Raw genomic sequence first — 24,049 nt, 5'->3', positions numbered from 1 at the left:
GGGAGAAGAAAGTGGTGTGAGAAAGAACAAGGTGAAACAGAAACTCCTCCTTTCTCTAGTCCAGGGGTAGGGAACCTGCGGCTCTCCAGATGTTCAGGAACTACAATTCCCATCAGCCTCTGTCAGCATGGCCAATTGGCCATGCTGGCAGGGGCTGATGGGAATTGTAGTTCCTGAACATCTGGAGAGCCGCAGGTTCCCTACCCCTGCTCTAGTCTGAGGCTCATCCTAGGTTTGACCAAGAAAAAGGAGATGCTGGAGCATGCTACAGCTTTGAACTCTGACCCAGCATGGGGGGAGTCAGCCATCTTCACACTGCATGTGTTGATTTGTCTGATTATACCTCTATGCTGCACAGCTTTCTCACCACTTTAATATAAACAAGAAACCAACCTGTCAAAATATCCCTAAACATTTTCTTACAAACCACAAATTCTAGAATACACAACCCATATAAGCAGAGTGATTTAAGATATTTATAAGTTGAATAATAGTGTATGAACTGAAATAACACAAGGTAACACCCAGTTTAACAACTGTCTGTTGGAAAAACAAATTCTCAGTGAAAAAGAGTATTGATATAATATCATTGTACTTCTCCAAAGGTACAGTTCAGTTTATTTATTTACAGTCATTAAACAGCAATTCTCTGAAAGTGCAGTAACTGCATTCTAGTGGTCAGTTACACACTATGGCCTTCATCAAAGTCTCAGTTTCCATCTCATCAGGGCTGCTAAATATTAAATTGGAGGTGGCAAAACTGCTATTCAAAAATAGTAAAAAAATGCAATTTTTTAAAAGAAAGCTTATAAAATCATACATTTCTACTTTAGTGAATTTTGCGCACGTTTAATGATTTGGCCTCCCTCTCCCCAGAATGCCACTGCTCCAATATATGGGCAAGAACAAATATCAGTGGATTTTCTTGCTGCTCTACCTTGCTGCTCAGTAAATTATTATTGGCTCATTATGCACCAGGTGTCTGCTGCACAGCAGGGGCAAATGTCTGTCACAGCAAGATTTCTTGTATGGATGTATTTCCCAGAGCTCCTCACTAAGCGACACCACTTTAAGAACCACTTTAATTTTCTGTGCTGCTGGAGCGGGAGAGATCTGCCAGTGAGCACAGCTTTGTCCCAGACATCTTCCCTCTGCTCACCACCAGCTCCTCCCCCTCTCTAGCACTACCTCTCCCCTCCCCCTTTTCAGATTTGTTATTACTTCAATTTTTGTTATTTATTATATTGATATAGTGATATAAACAGATAAGCACTGCAAAGTCACTGTCTTTTATTGCATTTTATGTGTGTGTATCTCTGTGTGTGTGGAGGGGAGAGATATCAATTCTAGGATTTGTTCCCCTTCTTCAGCAGTGTTTGCTTCAGGGAGCTGCTTTGACTCTTTCTTTTTATTGCGGGGGCTACAATATCAATACAACTGCAATCACAGGTATATAGATATAACTGTAATTTGAAGGGTTTTAACAAAGTCCTTTATCTTTCAACTACCAAGTGTGATGAGATCTGTATCTAGGAGAGGGAGAGGGATGGGTGGAGTTAAGCAAATCAGGAAAAGGAGATGTCCATTGAGACTTCAGCAAGCAGTTGTAGGGGAGCAAATGAATGGCTCCTCATGTAAAAACAGAGAAATGCGAGGAGACCACACTACATCCCCATTGTGCAGCCCCACAGTGCCCTGAGGTAAGCAGTCCATGTATACTGGGCCACTGTAAGCTTCATATATAGCACACCTTTTTCACAAAAGATCAGATTGCAAGGTGGATTTAAAAAATAATGAAAACCAACTCCATCAAGCAGCAAAGATTTCCAATAAACAAAGAAGTAGGACTAGGATTACAGCGCTAGGATTAAAAACAATATAAATGAAAAACAGTGCCTAAGGCATGATAAGAGGGACGAGACTGCAAGGGGGAAGAGGAATAAGAAAGAACAACAAGCAGTTCTGTCATTTTGTTGTACATTCTGGAGCTAACACACCTTTCTTTTTTCCATCCCTCTCACATTCATAGTCTGGGATATTGTAAACAGATTCTTCTCTGCAATGAAATACATAAGAAGTGAGAGCGTGGAGAAATAGGGAAAGTTCTGACATTTTCAGCAGATCTCTGCAGGAAACAAGGGTGCCTGGCTGTCAACACTGTGTAAAACTAGTCTGCTGAATCACCATGCAGCAAAGATTCCTTATTGTGCAACAAACGGTGCACTATATACTATTGCTTGCAGGGGTGGGGGGGCAGACTTCCAGAGAATCTATTAGATCCAGTGGAAAAGATCACAGAAGGAGTTGGTTGAGGTAAAATTTCCTTCTTCATCCTCTGCTGATGCAAGCTTCTACCAAAAGGAGAAGAAAGGAACCATTTAACCCCATTATCACTGCAGTATCCCACTCTGCAGTGCAGTTTGTTTGCAAGGCTTTCCCAAACCTCAGAGAAGTGTTGCAGGCAAAGCACAGGCTTCTTGAGAAAAAGAAGTCAAGGAAAGATCCATTCCACCTACTGAAGCAAGAGTCTGGAGTGGTGGCTTAAAAATTCCCTTTACTTATACAACCCTTTTCACGGAATTCACTCCTACAACTCTTCTCAGCAGACGTTTGATGCAAGCAACAGTCCCTGCTGGTTATTTGGCAAGATTCACATGTAGTTTGTTGCCTTTGCTAACATGGACAACAAAACATCTCCAAGGAAGACATAAAGTGACACCAGTAGCTGTCATTAACTCCTAAAATATGTGTCCTTCAGATAAAGGCAGAGACTAAAGAATGAAGAGCACAGTCACATTCAGCCCCCAATCCTTATGCTGCTTAGCTGGATCTGACTCCTATTGGTTGCAACTGTCTACTCATACCAGAATGAGGTGTTGCTGAATCAGGGGGAATATCGTAGAGAAGCCACATTTTCACTAGATAATTAAATTGGAAGCAGATAAAGATGACAAGCAGCACTGGGATGAAAAATAAAGAAATGCTCTTTCCTCTTGCATGCTTAATGAAACCTAAAACTTGCCAGACAGCTTTGAAGTGTAGGTTCTAGAACAAAACATTGCTCATTTCAACTGATAGGTGGAAGTCAAAAGAGGACAGGCTTGAAAAGATACTGACACTAAATTCAGTGGGAAGGCGCTTAACCATCACTGGAGAGGGAAGAAAAACAAATCTAGCCCAACTAAATTTATAACCACTGAGCTGATATCCCTAGGGGGGGGGGGGGGGGAGAACCTGGCTATATTCTGTACATTTCAAAAGAGAAGAAAAACAAAAAAAGTGACCATCGATAATAACGTAGTCCTATCCTTTACAGTACAGGAAAAATACCATGTTTTAGTAAGGTATATTTCCATCAACAAAATGGGATGATATCAGTAAAATGGGGTAAAAGAAATTTGACAGAACAACTGCTGGGAAACTTGCCATGGAAACAGAGCATAATGGATGATTATTCATGGCCAGAAAATACAGCTGTAAGGGTCAATGCTATCACAGAACATTGACAGCATGTTCTTGTAAAAGGCCAGTCTACAAACCAATCGAGAGATCTGCACTGGCATGACAAGTGGCCAATTTCATTGGTAATGAATTTAATTAGGACTATTCTTCAGAGACAAAAAACAACAAAGGAAGCATAGAGCGATATAACTGTCATATTTAAAAAGGTTTGCCCCAAGTATGACATAAACCAGAGGGTCTTTAACCCCCTTTGGCTGGATATTAACATCCTGAGGTCCAAAATATGCTGACGAAAAATAAGAATCTCATTGTGAAAAATAAGGAATAGTTTCTTAGAAAACAGTCCAGCCGTTTCATGGGGTAACACTGTTATCTTTTTTCACTGCTTTGAAATGTTACCTTCTGGAAGGTGGAAATCTCATCAAAACTCACACCCTTCACCATGAACTTTGTACTGTTTCAGCAGTTCACTGCTGTAAAGCAAAACGGAAATTGTGGATATGGGCAGCAATAGAATGAATATAGTCAGTAGCAGGCTTATGAAAATAACATGCATATTTATCACCTCCAGAATTAGAATCTGATTCTTAAAAGCATAGAAATACGAACAGAAATGTTTATAGTTAATTCCTATATTCTTGGGGCCTAACGAGATGAATTCATCAGAACTTCCATGCAGATATTAAAGGCAAATAGCTGTCACTCACAACCTCATTTTGCCTTGGGGCCATAGAATGGGAGGAGAGGAGGTTTAACTCTTCAACTCTTGAACAGTAGTGCATATTCCATCAATCAAACCCACACAGTAATTAGCTCTAAAAAAAAACAAAAGACAATGTCCCTTTGCCCACTTTTCTTGTTCTCCAGGACTAACAATTCTTCGACTGTTTGACTGACAAAACCGTGTAGTATGCCACAAATCTGATTCATATTAGGGTCCAACACAACTTCACTGAGGCACTACTGAATTAGACCCTCCAGTTACATTAGCAAAAGATAAATTAAGTACTTTCAGAAATTATAGGTTACATATTTCATAATTCAGAATAGAAATCCATAGAGGTTCTCAATCTGAAGCAAATGGCTCTGACATTCTGTTTCAGACCTGGCCTAAAATACAGGGCAGATACCAGATTTTATAATCAGTATCAAGAGGCAGGAAGACTGACTAGAGGCAAAGTGGGAGGTCCCTCCTTCAATCATGGGCCAAGCCTGTATTCAAAGGACAATTTGGACCATTGGTAACAACATGCAGAGTACTACATAAAACCCCTGTCTGGCTTTATAAATAATTTCATAATTCAGAAGGAGACCCATAGTTAATTCTGTTAAAGAGCTGTTAACCAAAACACAAACGTGTAGAAACACTGGGGGGAAAAAAACAGAGCATCTTCCCAGAAGGGAAAAAGTAATTTTATTCTTGTCTAGTTCCATCTGAAATGTTTACTCACTGTCACAGAAACCCTTCCGGGGACCTAAATTTATAGATAAAAATAATTAGTTGGCTTACTCTGATCTTTCAAAAAGTAAAAGGTGACCCATGCAAATTGACATTTTGTTAAGAAGATGTTAGCTCAAGCAGTCTAAACTTAATAAAAAGATTATCCATAAACCAAGTTAATACCATATATAACTATCTTCCCGTGACGCCTGCATATGTTTTCAGATTTAAGAATTACATTTAAAGTAATAAATAGTTTAATATTGATTTGGGACAAGATTAGCAATAAGACACCTCCAGCCACTTCATCATTTACATCAGCAATGAGAGAATGGAATGCAAGAAATCATAATACAAATGGGTTGGAAATGTGGAGGGAAAGTAGGTTAAGATCATTATGGATCCTTGATCAAGAATAATATAATAATTTCTTATTAAGCAGTAAGGCCATAAAGCAAAAATACAGTAAATGGTTTATTTCTTAAGAATGTATAAACCTTTAGGGAAATCCTCAAAATTTAAGGAACTAATGTTAGATAATAATGAGGGATGGATGGTACAAGCAAGTCCAATCTCATCAGATCTCGGAGGCTAAACAGGGTCAATCCTGATCAGGACTTAGATGAGAGACCACCAAGGACATCTAAGATCAGAGGCAGGCAATGGCAAAGCATTTCTGCTTGTCTCTTGCCTTGAAAACCTACAGGATTGCCATAAATTGGCTGCAACTTGATGGCACTTCACACACACAACAGTGGGGGTTATTTTCCAAAATGTATATTTTACCACTAGAAATGGAGGAGGAGGATGGTTAAAGCAATGAGATAAGAAGCCATGGGAGTTTAGATTGTCTCTGAACTAAGATGTCTGACACTACCACACACACAGAGAGAGAACAAATATGTTCCAGATAAGACTGATTGGTTAAAAAAATATGGAGTGAAATGAAGTTGATTTAACTTGCTGCACTGATAAATAAGAAGAAATTAAAGGCTAAGGCCGTTTCCGCCCGGCCCCCCAGGCGCCCCCACGGCAGCAAGAATTCTGCCGGAGTGGGGGCGGAGGCCGTTCGCACGCAAGTGTGCGAGCGGCCTCAGGAGAGACCGGCGGATGACAGGCGGCTCCGCATGGAGCCGCCTCTGCCCCCTTCCCTTTCCCACTCACCTTGTCCCCATCATCGGCCTACTGGCCTCCGAAGCCCCGCCCACGCTGCCCTCCGACCTCCAGGGGTCGGAGGACAGTGAGGGAGGGGCTTCGGAGGCCAGCAGGCCGACGACGGGGACAAGGTGAGTGGGAAAGGGAAGGGAAACAGCGTGTTCCCGGTGGTGCCGTTCGCGCCGCGCCGCCGGGAACATGCTGTTGGGGCAAAAACAACCCTTTAAAGGGTTGTTTTTTAGGGCGGCCTGACGCCGCCCTGGGGGAGGGGGAGCGAAGCCAGGTTGGTGCTGCTGCGTTGCAGCAGCGCCGCCTGTGCGAATGGCTCCCTGGGAACGGCGTTTTTGCCGTCCCCAGGGCGCCATAAAAGGGCCGTGCGGAAACGGCCTAAGAGATGTATAGGATTTTAGTATTAAATTATGCAGAAATGAAGTTTTGTAAGTAAAACCTAAGGTAAATATGATGAGTTGTTATCCATGTTATTGGCATATCAGCAGACTGTATATGTAGTTTGTTTTGTATTATTTGTGTTCTTTTTCTTTGTTTTCTCCTGTCACTTTTATTGTCATAAATAAATAAAAGAAATAAGCATATGCCTAATAAAGGTCTGTTGAAGTTTTTTAAAAGAAATAAGCAAATATGAACGAGAATAAAATGCTCTAATTGAATGAGGGGTTCTCAAACTTTTTGAAGGGAGACCCACTTCTGAACAAAAGAAGAGCCTGCTAGATTAAAACAGTGGTCTCTATAGTCCAGCATCCTGTTTTACAGAGTTTGGATGGAGAAATGGATCACACTAAGAATTAAAAGACTGATGAATCTAGATTCTACGAGGACATGACTTTAAATTTGGATGGAGTGCCTATTTATGGTATGGTATGATGAAAGTAAATAAAGATTTTAATAACCGTTACATTAGGAATGCCATAATGAGAATATGGACTAAATTGAAACTTAGACTATGTACAAGAGACTTAGACTATGTGCATGAAAACATCAAGAATGTACAAGATGGCTGTCACTACAAGAAGCATTATTTAGATGTGAAATTACGTACAAGTGATTAACATGTTATTTCTAAAATATACAAACCATTGTTGAGTTACGGAATGGAAAGAGAACATGATAATGAGTGCATGGCCATTTCTGCACAGTCAGCTGAGCGGGGCTGCATCGGCATAGTTTATGCTGATGCACCCCCCGGGAACGTTCGCATGAACGATCCCGCTGTGGCGCAGCCTTCACATAGGCTGCGCTGCTCCCAAACAGTTCTTCTGCCACCTTCCATCACATTGTGGAGGCCAGGGATCACGCCCCCATGGCCAGAGTGACGGCTCTGGGTCCCCTGGCCTTCACAAAGTGACAGAAGGCGGGAGAAGGTAAGAGCCGTTTGGGAGGGCTGCAGGAAAAACGCTGGCTTCCACCTGGTGCCGTTCGATCAGCACTGAATGAAAGCTGCCGTTTTCTAAAAACGCCGTTTCGGGGGTGGGAGAGCACCGCTGCATCGATTTGGCAGCAGCGCCTGTGCAAAGGCTCCCTCCCAAAACAGTGTTTATCATTGATTTCGGCCCGTGCAGAAACAGCCTCAGATAAAAATGGGCCACTAATTCTGACTATAATATACAAACAGAACAATGGGAGAATATGTGATCAAGGGGGCTTACATTCATATTGAGCTCCAACCCAAAAGAGAATTTTTGTAAAATGATGTTCCATTGATATACGACACCAAGTAAATTAGCAAAGATGTACAAGAATATGTCTAACAAGTGTTGAAATATGAAGGTCATTTTACCATTTATGGTGGACTTGTGAAAAAGCTATGACTTTAAAAATGAATATATACTTGAAAACAGAAGCTTTTTCTACAGGGACTTTTGGACAGATCTGTGGGGGGAAAACATGGAACTTTGCTTTTATACATGACATCATCTGCAAGAATACTTTATGCTCAAAAATGGAAAACTTCAGATAGACATGCAATCGAACAATGAAGGATGAAGGTTCTGGAGTTGGCACATATAGCCAAATTCATTCATTACGTACATAAAAGAGCTTAGTAAAAAAATTTGGACAATTGGAAACCATTCATGGACTACTTGGGTAAAACAGAAAAAAGTAAAATGATGATTTGTGGTTTTGAACATTAGTGGATTGCCATCAAAAGTATTGCCATCAAAAGAAAATAGTATTCTGATTATCAGTAGTGGTTATTAAGTTGGAATTTTAAGTATGTGGTTAAAGAGCAAGTAGTATTAATTTTTACTGTTCACACTAGGTACAGATGAAATTGGGAGTCCTTAGGTTAAGTGTCCTTTTGATTGGTTTTGATTTTTTCTTTTCTTTGCTTTTTGTGAGCATTTTAAGTACAAATAAAATTTGAATATTCAAACACATCAAAAGCTAAGGCTTGCCAAAAAAAAGGGGCAGATCTTAAGTCCCTAACTAACAAATAACCTCCAACCCGCCCCATCGCAAAGATCAGGTTGGCAGCACATTCAGCTGAGTGTGCCCAGCTAGAAACAAACTGAGCCCCTTTCCGCATGGGCGATATACAGTGGCCCAGGGACGGCAAAAATGCCGTCCCCAGGCGTCCTGGCCGCCCAAAAGCTACCGCTTTTAACCTCACAAAACAAGCGAGGGTTTTGCAAAGGAGCGTCTTTCCAGCGGCGCTGTTTCCCCCATCGCCTCCACTCACCATCATGTCCAGCGTCACCCTGAAGGGCTGCAGGGACCCGTCCACGGTGCCCTCCGACCCGTGGAGGTCAGAGGGCAGTGTGGGCAGGTCCCTGCAGCCCTCCAGGGCGACACTGGACATGAATTATGGCGGTGGAGGCTCGTTTCCGCCTATGTGTGGAAAGGGCCTGAGACCCACGCAGTCATGGTCCTGAGCTGGACCTTCAGAGGCATTCTCAAAGTGGCAATTGAAATCCCCCAGAACCACTGTAGTGGGAACCTCCAACACCACCTCCAAGACTGCCTCCATTAGCTCTGGCAGAAAGGCAGATGGGCAGTGGGATGAACGGTACACTAGCAGCAATCCCAATTTGTCTCTCTGGCCATGCACCAAGAACAAACTCTCTACACTGGTCACAGGGCAGGAAAGTCATCTGGGAAGGGTGATGGAATCTCTATGACTACAGCAACATCCCCACCATATCTCACCAGCCTTGGCTGATGCTACACACAGTAGTTCAAGTTTACCTGATATCTACTTTACTTTCTTTTAGATGACAGGTTAAAACACATCTTTTCCTCAGACTTCAGTTAAAGGTTTTATCTTATCAGTTTTTCAATGGTCTATTTCTGTTTTATAAACAGTTTTTATGCTGCTTAGGTCTAACTGTTTTGTTAACAGCCTGTTTGTTTATACTGTAGTTTTTAATTGCAAGTCACCTTTAGTACTCTGAAGAGTCGGAATAGAAATATTCTAAATAAATTAAGGAAAACTACTGCAGAATTTTTGTTCTGCTTTACATTCTAAATATGTTGTGCTGGTAGAGTTTTTTAAATCGAAGTTGGTAATTAAATAACAGATTATATATGTTCCAAATTATACCGTAGGCAGTTGATGATCTTCCTTCCTTTTTCAAATACAGATCTTCATACCAGGATTCATAGATATCTGCACAGGACTTAATGCAATAATACTGACAGTGTGCCTTGGGTATTCTGATGAGATTAATATTAAATAATAATAATGCAAGAACATCTACTTCTAATTATTGCAAGTCAAGCCAAACCTTAGCTCTGCATACACAGTTCCTAATTAAAAGTATTGAAAAATCTCTTGCCAGTTCACATAAAGATTTTCTTTAAAATCATAAGGTACTAAGAAACATAAATCAGCAATTACACCCTATGAGGTGGTTTAGGGAAAATTAGCTCTGTGGCTTGACACAAAACATAAGCTTTTGGAGGAGTCATTTCATAGACTATTAACCATTACAATATGAAGTGTACCTTTACACTGCAGTAGAATGATTAATTTGGTTTCCTTCCATTGATGATGTAAACAACTAGCAGTCCATTATGAATTCTGGGGAGATAGTTAACGGGTATTACAAAGCATCTGTGTTATAAAGTTAACTGTATTCCTTTAGTTTCTAGTCATTTCTCTGATACTGGGTACAAAGAAAAATGTACTTTAAAGTACAACAAAGGGTTTTCCCCTCTTAGAAAAGATTTGCGGCTCACTGAAATTTAATAACTTAATTTTGGGATAATGTTGGCAGCCTGATTTAAGGAGATACATGTTAAGAAGATATTAGAAAACTACACTCTTTTAAACACTGAAGAATATGCTTTATGCAAGATTTGTTCATGCAGTATATCTAGACGAAATCTTAAGCGATAAACTACAACATCAAGTGTACCAAAGAGAAAAAATACATGTTGTGAAATGAGGAAGTTACTGATAACTTCTCTGACAGCCAATAGAAGCTTCAAATGTATCTTAATTTCTACCTATTTGCAGCCACAAATCATCTGGAGGAAGCTTTATGAATAAAAATATGTGCCCTTTTCTTTTCAAAGAAGGAGTCAATAATGCTTCTATGTAGAAGGTAAATCAATTTTGCAGAGATTGCTTGCTTAAAGATCAAGTGGCCTCAAAAGCCTGAAGATATCCCACCTGTAATTTCAAAGACAGCTAGCCTAAATAATTTTTCTGATGAGTGGGCATTATGATTTTCCCTGATACCTTTGAAGAAGAATTGTTTTGAAAGTATCAAGAAGACACAAGAATAAAATGATTTTACACAATGAGATTTTTTAAATGTAGATCTACAGAATCTTTTTTCTTCTAGAGCGAACTGCAGCTTTATAAGCAATGTAAAATATCTGCTTTTTACAAGTGCTTTATTTTGTTCAGAATATACTGCCAAAACCCTACTAGTGAGAGAAAATCACAGTGCTCATCAGCAGAAAAATAATTCAGACTATTTGATCTGAAAATTATAGCCATATGTAAGACGACAAAGTATTCCATCAACAAAAGCAATATCTGCAAGCTACACACAAGAAAAAAAATTATTCTTGAAGCCACCACTGTCTGTACTGCTCCCTCTAATAAGATCTGTCAAGTCTTTAATTTGACCACATGTTATTTGCAGAAGGGAAGGAACATTAAGTCTGCCTAATGAATAAAAAGCTACTTTCATAATTTATTAAAAACTAATAGTAAAATAAAATCCAAGAGACCAACAGAGGTCATATTCCCTAGGTTAAGTATGCAAATTTGAGTGGCTTGTGATATTTTCTTTTAATCACATTACAATTTGAGAATTCTTTTCAGCTTGAGATTTAACCTCCCCTGTTCATCTGTCCTTTCCTCTCTCCTGCTACTACCCGCCCAGTTCTGTATCTTATCTAGCTACAGCAATTGTAGCTGCTGCAAGTGTCACCACCAGATAGGTGGGAGCAGAGGGTAGTCTGCCTCTTCCTGCCTCCTTCCCCTTTGCCTCTTCTCATCCCCTTCCTATATAGAGGATGCTGTTTCACCGGCATTCCCAACTCAAAGATGCCTGTATCTTAAGCTCATTCCGCACAGGCAGAATAATGCACTTTCAAACTGCTTTCAGTGCTCTTTGAAGCTGTGCAGAATAGCAAAATCCACTTGCAAACAGTTGTGAAAGTGGTTTGAAAACGCATTATTTTGCGTGTGCGGAAGGGGCCTTAGTGTAAGGGCTGAAGCCTACATTTCCAACTCATGCATATTGCTAAAACAGAATCTAAGGTACTGGGGTTGCAATTATCCTAATTCTGAACTAAACTCAGGAAGCATTTGCCCATCACTAGATAAAATCAATCCAATAAGCAACTAGAATGGTGGAAACACAGACAAAACTTCATGAAACATGCCACTTGTAAGTTTGAGCAAACCAGAGCATATTTACCTGGTTTGTCAACAAAAAGGCACCAAGCAAATGAGAATGTAACAAAGGGCTTCATTACAAGATCTTATTTGGTGTGTGGGTTAATATTGAAAAAGCGTGGTCCTTCAGATAAATAGTCCCAACCTAAAATGAAGCTTTAGGGTAAAAAACTGCACTTTAATTAATATCCAGAGACTATGTAGAAACCATTGAAGAGCTTAAGCACCACCAAGCCGTGTTCCAATTGAACAACACAATTGCAAATCTGCTGTATTTGAATCAGCAGAAGCATCTGAGCAGTGTGCTAGTTACACAGAGGGTCCAGTATAGGGGCAGGGGATGACACTTGGGGGGAGAAAACCAAAACAGACAAATTGGAGGGGAAGAGGACACTGACATGGATGGATAGGCAGGGGAAAAAGACGAGCAGAACAAAAGGAAGGGAATGCAAAAGGAGAAAACAAAACAACTGCAAAGAAGTAGCATCCCATTTCTATCTCCAAAGTGCATCAAGAATGTCACCAACATGCCTACCACAGACACGCAGGCTTCAGCCACTTCCCTTGGAAGCATCAAAGTACTTGGCATATTCTAAATGCTATAAACTGCCATGTACATGGACTGGGATTTAAAACAATACTATTACTGGGCTTCTAACCTTGTAATTTAGCATTGTAGATCAGCTACTTTCAGATGGCTTACAAACACAGGAAGGGAGGCAGAGCACACACTGAGACAATTGCACTGCTATTTCTTTCCACATCCCATTTTCTAAAAGTGGGGTTTCCAGATATTATAAAAGTATTTAAACATAGATGCTAGTAGCTTGCAGTATAAATATCTTGCAATAGTACACAAGAGAATAAAAATATGGATAAGCCAGCTTCATTTTCTCAAAGGATTTAAGGCACCACTTGCAACATAATCATTCACACATATTTGATATAAAAGTTATGGAAATGAGAATTTTTTTCTTTATAAGCTTACATTACATGCTTAAAGGCAAACAAAAGAATTTACAGCAACCTCTTAGAAATCAGTTTTAAGTTGTCAAGATCTAAATGAACCATTTCGTACTTTATTTTTAATAAAGTGTTTGATGTTGGAAATACTATTTCAGTAAAATTGGTTAGTTATGATCTTTTGTGTTATTAAAGGAGAATGATAGCAACATTGTTTATGAAAATAAACATTTTGCTTATTTCCTTTTGCCAAGGGCTGGGCTTTTATTTAGTGAAAATACTGGCTTTATAATAGAATAAATGTATGCTAAAATTGAGCCCGGGAAGACATATTTATTAACTTTATTTATCAATCAATTTGTATACTGCCCTGGACACAATTACTTTTGGTGACTAAGAGGATCAGAAACAGAAAGAGGTGCAGAAGATAACAAAATGCAGAGGATATACCCAGGAGTGGGCAAAGCACCCCACCCCATTCGAAGCAATGTCCCCACTTACCACGTCAAAGTCCCTGCAATGGACAACTGCTGGGGACCAGAGCCTTTCTCGCAGATGATCTAGCACGCAAAGGTTTGGCTGGCAGGCAGGGCTGTTTGAACCACACCTCTGCAGCGCAGCTGGTCACAACATGAATGCTCAGGTGAGATACAACGAGGGCCCAACTCAGCTATGGCACAGAGACCCAGCCAAGAAGCTGATTGGCCTGGAGTGGATGAGGGGGCAGGATCCCAGCTGGAGGGAAATGCAGCGCATAAATACTGTGAAGGCCTTTTAAACCCTCTCAGCTTCAGACCATGGAGGAAGTGGTTGAGGTTGCTCCTCTCTCAGAGCAGGCACAGAAGAGAAAAGCAGCGAGCACTTTGATAGAAGGAAGGGGACCTGGATAAGCACAGCCCCCCTCTCCTTTACATTTGAGAAACCTGGAGGGCCAGACTCCACTTCCAGCTGGGAATCAGGAAAACACTCCAGCTGCTGGACTCAGCTCCTTCCCTCTGCTCCAGTACCTAGCTTGGCAAAGCCAATCCACTTGTCTATCACTCAAGCCATTCAAGACAATTTGGTACCTTAAACACCAATAGGATTTGGGGGGGGGGTGTAGAGAGAGTGCCTATGTTAGCTTAACCGTAGCCATTTTGTATGTAGTCTATAATAGTAACCGTTGATGATGAACTTTATAATAGTTCAACTTTACTGCTATGGCCTTCCTGGCTCCTTTGTTGTGAATCCAAAAGATTAAGTCATGAAAATAATTGCCTATCTTTGGCTTCCCACTAGCTTTCCCATCCTGGTACTGAGTAACGGTTAATTGAAGGTCTTAGCCCAGCTGCACGAAGTTTTGCTAACGGTTCGAACTTCAATAAACTTTCAGCCACAACACCTGATAAGAATGAAGACTTACATCACCTGCTTTAGTTAATTGGCACTGAATCGTGATTGGCCCACTAGGGCCACCTGATATGCAATTCCCCTATATCTGCTTTTCCATAGTGTAACAAAGGTAACTTTTTTCCTTGCTTCCCCCCTCCCTTTTCATTCCCAATACACAATGCTACCTCACGCTGGCTAGAGGCTGTCTATTGAAATGAGAGCTGCTTGATCTTTTCTTTCACCTGCTAAGCGATGGAGAAATTTTATATTTTGATTTTAGTAGGTTCAGTAATTTTGTCTCTGTTTGCTTTTATTCAATTGACTGTATGCATAGTATGCCATCTGACTCGTTTGTTGAATGAAGCTGAGTTCAATAAACTTTAAGAACCTGTTTTAAAGAAACAGTCTTTTTTTTTCTGAGCTGTGTGAATATTCAAAATCCTGACCTACGTTTGAGGAGAGTAGATCGCTCATCCTCTACAGGGAGTGTATAAACTTTTGAGAGTCATAGCTGCCTTTTGAAAGTTATACCATGAAAATCTTGTTGGTCTCAACAGTGTTAATGGACGTGAATCTAGCTCTTCTACTACAGACCAACATGATCACCCTCTTGAAACAGTTCCAGCACTGAATTTATAACCTTTTCCAACATTTCTGTATGACTATCTTACACTGATTATTTTCTGTTATTTTCATTTTTCTTCTATAGAGCTAAGAACCAAGGAGAAACTTGGTTCAATTGCTGGCTCAAAGGCTAGAACTGAGATATTTCTTCTTGGCATTTTAATCATACATTCCTATACTTGTAACATTGATTTTATGTTACAGATCTTAAGTCTCTTCTCTTTTATGGATGTAAACAAACTTATAATGTAATGCGAAATGTAAACTTGTTTGTTTTTATCCATAAAATCAAATCAAAGTTATTACTTCTATAAAAGGAAGTTCTTAAAGACTTTCTGAAAATCAACTTCCAATTCTAGCCTCCTCCTTTTAGGCTTTCTTAATAAAATAACTCAAAAACTATTTCTCTTTCTTCTAATGAAGGGTTTTTTTCACTACAGATGAAAGTTGGTAGTCAGCTAATGATGCCATTCTGACTGACCATCTAATTATCATCCAGCCTCTTTATGTTGTACTTTTTCACCTTTCTTATATAGACTCTTTAAAAAAAATGTACCAACACCATTTGCGCCTGCTAACCACTGCAGAGAAAAAAACCCTTTTTTTATAACTGGCAATTGGATATCCTAAACAATCTGTTAGGGGTGTAACACCGAATGGCACCAGAGTATGAGAAATCTAACCAAGCTTAGGGCATTCAGACCAGCCGCCAATGGCACTGTCAAGCACCAGAAGCCTAAGCAGTTAATCCAAAGTCTGGCAACTCACACTGGGACAACAGTCACAGTGCACAGAACTGCCCTACTATGAATGTAAGACACACAAGAATGATCATCATAAATAGCAGGCTGGATCCATGGCACTCAACAATGTCTATGTACTCTTAATGTCTATGTATCCTTAATCACATTAAGATTTTTCTCCCTGGAAAATAAGATAACTATGACTTGTCTTTGCAAGATAAGAACAGTTATCGGATCTCACCTGATCTCCCCGCCGGACCTTATAACTGCACTTATTCAAAAACACTGGACTGAATATCCATGAAGATAGGCACATTCAGGGAATATACTTAAGTACTTATACCTATGGTCTTTTAAAAAACAGATGCATGTGGGAAAAATATGCAGTCCCACATATCACTGGAGAGATTATTGCGAAGGTTTCAAGATAATAAAAGATATTGTTTTGGGGAGCCAATTGATTCTGCAGACAGCTTTACTAAAAGCCAGAAGAAAGAGTTTTAGAACATGTTAAATTATACTGCCTAAAATATTTTTATGCCAATAAATGCTAATAGTCAAGTTGATGAATACCCTTATTGAAAACATTTGCAAAGTGATTAAAATCAAACTCAAAACAACTTACTCCAGTAGGCTGAAAAATTAGTCCATCTACTTCATGACTGACTTCTTTAGCAAAGTTTCCTTCGAGAAGCTGCAAGAAACAACAAAAACAGTTCTTACTGAAATTTCAAATTACATACTGTATTGCAGAATGTTATTGTTTATGGCATCGTCATAAAAACAAATGTCATCTTCATATTATGTGGAAACTGTGAGTTGATCCAAACAAAGTGATCCCATACAATCGGAATCACAGTTGGACCAGGGTCGCATTAACCTATCGTTTTTTTCTGAGGGGTTTCCCCAATAAAGACCATATAAAAATTAGCCTTCGCAATTCCTATAATCCCAAATAATTTATCCCCAATCTGATGCTCTTGTAGTAATTAGGGCAATTGGATCCATAGTATATAGAGATACTACTCCATACGAACAGAGGTGGCTGGCAATATTTTTTTATTATTATTTATTTATTTAATTTAGTATACCGCCCCATCCCCAAAGGACTCTGGGCGGTGTACAACATAAGATCATATATAAAATCATCAAAATAAACTTCTATAAATAGGATAAAAGCAGCAGTTATTTCCCAAGATCTGCATCTCACTTAAACTCAGTCCTCCTGAAAGGAAGGAGGTCTAGATGATATTAAAGACCCATGGATCCCAGGGATAAACCCCGATGGTATTGGGGACCCATGGAATGGGGGGGGGCACACACACTCAGCGGCTGGTCTCTCCAAAGGCCCGGTGGAGCAACTCAGTCTTACAGGCCCTGCGGAAATCGCCAAGGTCCCACAGGGCCCAGACAGCTGGAGGGAGAGTGTTCCACCAGGCAGGGGCCAGAGCCGTAAAAGCCCTGGCCCGAGTGGAGGCCAGCTGCATCATTGAGGGGCCAGGGATCTCCAGTAAGTTGGCCTCTGCCGAATGCAGAGGTTGAGCCGGGACATATGGGGTAATGCGGTCCCGAATATTGCCAAACATTCCCTTGGCAATTGCACAAGAAGCAGGTCTGGTGCAAACAGATCTATATGGACCATGATATCTTTGACCATTTAGCTTGAATTGGTAAGATGCTTTTGTGTGGAGGTTATTCAATTTTTTTATATGCCTCCCGAAGCCACATAATGGTTGTTTTTGCGTGGCCAAAATATCCTGGGATGAGCAAGAAGAATATCCCTGTACAGCCAAGAATTCCACACAGTTCCCGGTCCTAACATGGGCCTGCTCCAGTGTTGCCCTGTGATATTTACCTTAGTCCAGGATTTTCAAAAATCACCAGTTTGAATGTTCTTTTTTAACATCCCGGTGTGATCCTGCTTGTGCCTGTACCATGCAAAAACCAATCGGGAGCAGGACTGGTTTATTTTTCCCGTTCAGTCACCTGATCTCCCCGGCGGACATTCATTCAAGTTGCCACTTAAAAACAACAGCCAATCAGGATGTGGGACACCAGGCAAGCTCACAGGTGCTTGCAGCTGCCACTCAAAAGCAACAGCCAATCAGAACAATCACTTGGTCTATTTTCCTCAGTACAAGCTTTGTTTTAAATCAATTAGCAGACCTATTTATTAGTTCTCTCTCTGACAGCAAAATCTTATTTTAAACCATTAAAAACACAGATCAATTTCTTCCATTCTCACAGCACATTCACAAAAATACCAATCGGGAGCAGACCAAGGTTATTTTTCCCTCCCAACTGCCTGATCTCCATGTCTGACGTCCATTCAAGCTGCCACTCAAAAGCAACAGCCAATCAGAACATGGGACACTGGACATGCTCAGACATGCTTCTGAAGTAAATGCTGAAGTCCGGCTTGTGCGGAGCAAACCAGAGCATTTCTAACTCTGCTCCTGAGCAGAAGCAGGGAGCTGTGCGTAGGAAGAAAATGAGATGAAATAGTCCCAGTATATATGATCCCAGTTCAATCCTGGTGTATCTATGGTGTGCAAAAACAGCCAATGCTTCCTAGCTTCCCTCTGAGACCTACTGTTAGCCTGCAGAAGTCTAAAATATGCATTTGTAAATATTTCAAATATTTCATGTTTAGATAACAGTTGGTTGAGGCAAACCTTTTAGGTTATTAAATGGAATTTTCATGCCATGAACTTCAGTAAACCCGTGAAGACAACATATCTACCATGAAACTTTGGGGGTTAATAACTGTGAAAAGTTAATATAAACCAAATACTATTAATATGAACCAAACACTATTTCTGTTTTTCCTAATTGGGTTACTGTGTTTATTTTGCTCAAAGATGATGATGATGAACACCCCAAGGCAATGCTTGAAAAATAATGCTGACAAAGGCAAGCTCAGACTCCCAAGACCAAAATACTGGAATACCATTATAAAGCATAACTGATTCAGTAGTTTGCTGATTTGAAAAGCTAAGTGAAATAAAATGAACTTATTTATCATTTATATAATATGATTTATAATTTATAATTATATTTATAATTGCTGAATTAAATATGTACTATGGACAAAAGTTTGACCACTGAACTCAAAAGAGCAGAGCTTAACTGTGTGTTGAGTTAACAACTGTTAATCTATTTCAGAATTTTGCTAACTGAAGGATATACTCTTAACCATATGCATACTACTCTAAAAAGAATGAGGATGGTATGTTAATGAATCTTTTTAAACCCTCTGAAGAAAAGTGCCTATTTGCAAAGGAGTTTTGTTAAGAATGTCTTGCATAGCAACTCCATATAAGCCACTGAAGTATGAGTCAAATAGAGACACTACACACACACACACACACACACACATACATATATATACATATATACAAACAGACTCAATTATGAGGCAGTAGGTTTTCCAACCAATAAGAACATGAATATTTTTACAGCATACCCATGAGCCTTTGCTGAATATGCAAATTATTAATTTACATATTCAGCAAAGGCTCATGGGTATGCTGTAAAAAATTTTGAAATTCATTTTTAATTTTAGTTTTATACCTTGCCCATCCCAAAAGGGCTCAGGGCAACAACAACATGTTACACCTACATTACAGGTAAAAATTATAATTTTAAAAATACTCACCATAACTTGAAATATAGCCCAAAGGCAGGACCTGCCTGCTAAATAACCACCTTTATTAACATGTAGAGCCAGTATGGCTCTGTAGCCAGGGCTTCTGGAGCGCTTGCACTCATGCTCAGCCTGGAAGGAGTGTGGCCATTTTGCACCCCCCGCCACGTGGTGATGCCCAGTAGCTACGCTGCTGGAGCAGGGGCCCTTCAAAGCCTCCCCTCTCTTGCTGCCATGGCAGGAAGACAGGGGGCTGTCAAAGCCATCCAAAAGCCGGCAACCTGCAAGATTCGAGTATAAGTCGAGGAGGGCTTTTTCAGCACAAAAAAAGTGCCGAAAAAGTCGACATATTCGAGTATATACGGTATTTACAATGCTTTTCTTTTTATTGTATTATAATTTGTAGTTGGTATTTCTCCAGTACGAGTAAGACCCTGAAGATTAATCATTTAGATGACATCAAGAAAATGAAGTAAAAACAAGAGTATAAGCTGAAAAGGTTAAGAAACACCTGGTTTAATTTTTCTCTTTTTATAATATATATATATATCACTATCACTGTCCCTCTATCTCTCTCTCTCTCTCTCTCTCTCTCTCTCTCTCTCTCTATCTATCTATCCCTCTCTCTCTATCTATCTATCCCTCTCTCTCTCTCTCTCTCTCTCTCTCTCTATCTCTCTATCTCTCTATCTCTATCTATCTATCTATATATATAGAGAGAGAGAACTTTTCAAAAGATATGAAAACTCTTGGATATTAATCTAAATTGAGATAAAAAAAGAAAAAAGATCAAAGATCAATTTCAAATAGATCTTAATTTTACAAGTATTATGGTATAAGTAGGTAATTAGATATTTTTTCCAAGAAGGAAAATTATGAAAACAATAGTAAGAATGAATTTTACATTTATCAACTGCAGCAAAAGTTAATGGAAATTAGAAAGAGATCCCGTATTAAAGCAAATGGAAGAATATTTTTGTAGGGTAAAAGCAACCGACCTTGTGAACAGAAGAACGGAATATGAATTTAAACCAATCTGGGAGTTTTATTTAATTTATCACAACTTGTTAAGTCGTGTCAAAAATGTTTTGCTAACATAATTTTAAAGTATAAGACCACTAATCAATATATACATCTCTAACACTTATAGATAATGGAAAACAATTATGTATTAATTAATTATATGAACAAGATACTATGAAAGAGCTGTTGATATCATGTATTAAGTTTGTTATTCTTTTTTCTTAATATCCTTCTTTGTACTATAACCGGTGTTCTTTTAGTATAACCAGTTATGAATGCAGATCCAATTATTACCTTTTCTTTTTTCTTTACTTTCTTGTATTATGTTAACAAATAATTTTAAAAATCATTTTAAAAACAGCACAATTGTATTTTTCTAGCTACAAGTCAGAGAACACAGCACATTGAGACTCAATCACAGCACTCTGCAGAGTAAGCTGAGACAGATTGTAGCAGTTGCGGGAGGTTTTCCACACCAGTATGTGTGGAAATAAAATTACAATTACATTTGGTGGTGGTAGCAGCAGCAACAAGGATATGACATTTGAACTGGGACCCTCTTGCTACAGTCTTAGTACTATTACTATGGTAATATTTGGCCACACTTTCAACTGACTGGGTCAGAGTGACAGTCGTTTGGTAGGAAACAGTGTGCAAGTTCACCATATGAAAATCTAAAGATTGCAAGTTGCATATTACCAACTATAAATTAACCACAAAACTGATTTTTTTTCTCTTCCTTACAAAAGGAAAACAGTATGGTACTGATGCTCACTAATAGCATCAGCTCACTAATTACTATCCATGATTCATTTGAAGGATTCCAAATCTGATTAATGTCAGGTCAAGTTTAACATATGATGAAGTTTATTAGTAATGCTTTGCTATCCCACAGTTTGTCAGTCTTTCACAGCGAGTGCCATCTGTTACATGTGGGAATAACAGTCAAAGCAATGAGAGCTCCAAGTTATTGCAACTGGTCACTCACATACGCTCTACAAATTGCCCAGGATACTTAAACTGGCAACTCTATGTAAGCCTTTTCAAATTCCCAAAACACAGCTAACATTTGATAGTATTCCCTTATAGTAAAAGTATTCAATACTACTCCTTATTCTTTCAAATTACGTAACAACCACTGAACACATGAAGTCTTAAAATGTTATGCTTGTTAACTATAAATTAGCTACTTCATGAGTGATGTACAATTAAAAGATGTATTCATGTACTACTTAATGTATAAAGACAGTTTTTACAATTAATAAATTAATGCAATGTTGAGCTAGAACCCCTAGGATCATAAAACTGTACACTTTGCAGCTGTACACTTTGCTCAATGCGCAAGTTTTTTCAAAAACAGCATTGTGCAAATGGTGCCAAGCGAATAGCATGGGGTCGAGGTAGGTGTTTTTAGGAGCACCCATTTTTTCAACTCTTACCTTCCCTGCACAGCTCTGCGGGGAAGAGGGGACATGCCTCCTGGCCTCCGCATTGCCATGGCCACGGAGGCGTGTCCCCTCATCCCTGGATCTGAACATCTGCGGAGCTGTGCAGAGAAGGGAAGGGAAGTTGAAAAACAAGACACAGGTGCCTTCATGTGACGGCACCTCTGTGGACTGCCCGCATGGAAGCATGCAAACGGTCCCAGGGTTCCACCAGTATCTTTTATACTGGTGTGCAGCCGCTTCCCTGGCACATGTGGAACGGGTCTGTCCCAAAGTATGATGCTCTGGAACTGATGCATTCCTGATGTATAATACTGCAATCCTTGTGCATATACCTTTAAAGAAGGGCAGCAGAAATTCTGTGACATCCTGGTAGCATGTTTAAAATGAGAGACTAGAAATATTGCAGGTGTATAAGAGGAAATTAACTTTCTCCAGTATAAAAACCAAAGCATTTAATGAGTTAAAACAGATAACTGAGGCAATTACATGTCATGTTTGAACCTTGAAAGAAAAGGTAGGTTGAAATTATGAAATTATTATTATTTAATAATGCAAAACGATACCTCAATATATGCTTATAGTGCATTAGTGCTTAATCTGACAACACATTCACATTAACTAATTCAGGATAATAATTCAGTGCCTCACAGTGTTACCATTTTCAAAAGCATTTTCTCATTAATTCCCCAAGATGTTTTCAAGAGCCACTCAAATAGGAAAAACAAACAAGTCTGAAATAGTTTCACCATAACATACTGAAGAGCACTTCACAAGGAAGTGAGATCCCTCAGGGTATGAAAAATAATTTCAAGAAGATACACTTAAGAGTTTAAAATTTACAGCATATTCCAAGTATATTGATCAGGAAAAAAACTGGTTATGTTTTAAACCTCCTTGTGAAAAAAAATATTAAAATGGAGATGTCCTGTATTGGCCAACATAACAAGATCTGTATCTCAATAAGACTTTGTCCCACCCCAAATGTTGCATGGCTGTTTTAAAACTGAGGAAACTACTAAAGCAGTTTCTAAGTACTGAATGGGGATCTGCTGATTTAATGGTGGGGGAAAGTGAAAATAGTGACTTGAATCAAACCACATAGTTTAATATTTAAAGCACTTAACAAAGACCCCTGGGCTCCAGAGACAGAGCTGGTGCCACTGTGCCCCAGTGCAAAGAGCTTTCAGGCAGTGCAGGGAGGCAACTAAAGCAAACTCCCCCCCCCCCGGCTGCCTGATGTAACAGATGTTACAGAATTAGGCCTAAATTAGGCACTCAAAAGGCCCCAGGCACTCATTCCCAACCCTAAAGCCAGGTTTGGTGAAGTTTGGTGCAGGGGGTCCAAAGTTGTGGACTCTCAAAGGTGTAGCCCCCATCTCCTATTAGCTCCCATTGGAATCAATGGGGGATGGGGCAACCCCTTTGGGAGTCCATAAATTTGGAGCCCCTGAACCAAACCTCACCTAACTTGGGTGGTATCATCAGGAGAGTCCCCCAAAAACTCCCTGAAAGTTTGGTGCTGCTAGACTAAAAACTGCACCCCCTGCAGGCCAAAAACTAAAAAAACACTACAAAATACAAAAAACAAACCTGAAATTTTTGCTGCCGGGCGCAAACCCAGTGCCACGCGCACCCCCCAGCCCCCTTGTAGCTTCGCCTCTGCTGAATTTATTCCAATTTTGCTCCTGGGGAGGTCAACAGGCACTCAGGAACAACACAAATATGGATCTGCAGAGGAGGGGCAATCAGCACAATTACCCCCCCCACACACACACACACACACTTTTGAAAATTTATGAATCCTTGAGTCTACAGAACTGTGTGGTTGGATTCAGGCTAATCTCATTCAGCAGACAGCTAGAACAGCGTGGTGGGAGTACAAATATGGGATCTGAAGTGAGTGAAGGAAATCACCAGCACTCAGCCTCTCCTTTTCTGAGGAGAAGCAGAAAAAGGGGATAGGATGCAAGCTTATTGGTTCAAATACAACGTGATACATGAAAAAGTTTTGTGGCCTATGTCACTTCACTTTCCCTAATTATAGTTATTGACTGTAAAATGGTTTGAACCAGGATTGCAAACCATTGGTGGTGGTTGTTTTGTTCTGCAAACCGTGTTTGGAGGGAGACCACACTGACTTACCAGGGAGACCACACTGACTTACCATAAAATGAATGGGAAATCAGGCTGCATGAGTAGTTTGTTCATATGAACTTGCCGCGAACGAGTAACAGTTTTAGCTGAACTGAAATTGCAGTTTTAAGTCTTTAAGCAATTTAGGATTAAAGCAGAAATGGA

At 39.8% G+C, this 24,049-nt stretch overlaps 1 protein-coding gene across 4 annotated transcripts in view; it reads right to left on the bottom strand.

The window, feature by feature from the left end:
* RNGTT (RNA guanylyltransferase and 5'-phosphatase) overlaps nt 1-24,049 on the bottom strand; it is a 182,591-nt gene that overhangs the window by 65,214 nt on the left and 93,328 nt on the right. For all 4 annotated transcript variants that reach the window (XM_048494656.1, XM_048494639.1, XM_048494647.1 and 1 more), the window contains exon 12: nt 16,260-16,328. In XM_048494656.1, coding sequence (XP_048350613.1) covers nt 16,260-16,328 — 69 coding nt within the window. The remainder of the gene's footprint in view (nt 1-16,259; nt 16,329-24,049) is intronic.

This window comes from Sphaerodactylus townsendi, linkage group LG01, assembly GCF_021028975.2.
Source record: "Sphaerodactylus townsendi isolate TG3544 linkage group LG01, MPM_Stown_v2.3, whole genome shotgun sequence".
Taxonomy (NCBI): Eukaryota; Metazoa; Chordata; class Lepidosauria; order Squamata; family Sphaerodactylidae; genus Sphaerodactylus; species Sphaerodactylus townsendi.
The sequence above is the reverse complement of the archived record's forward strand: the minus strand, read 5'-3'. Positions and strand labels throughout refer to the sequence as shown.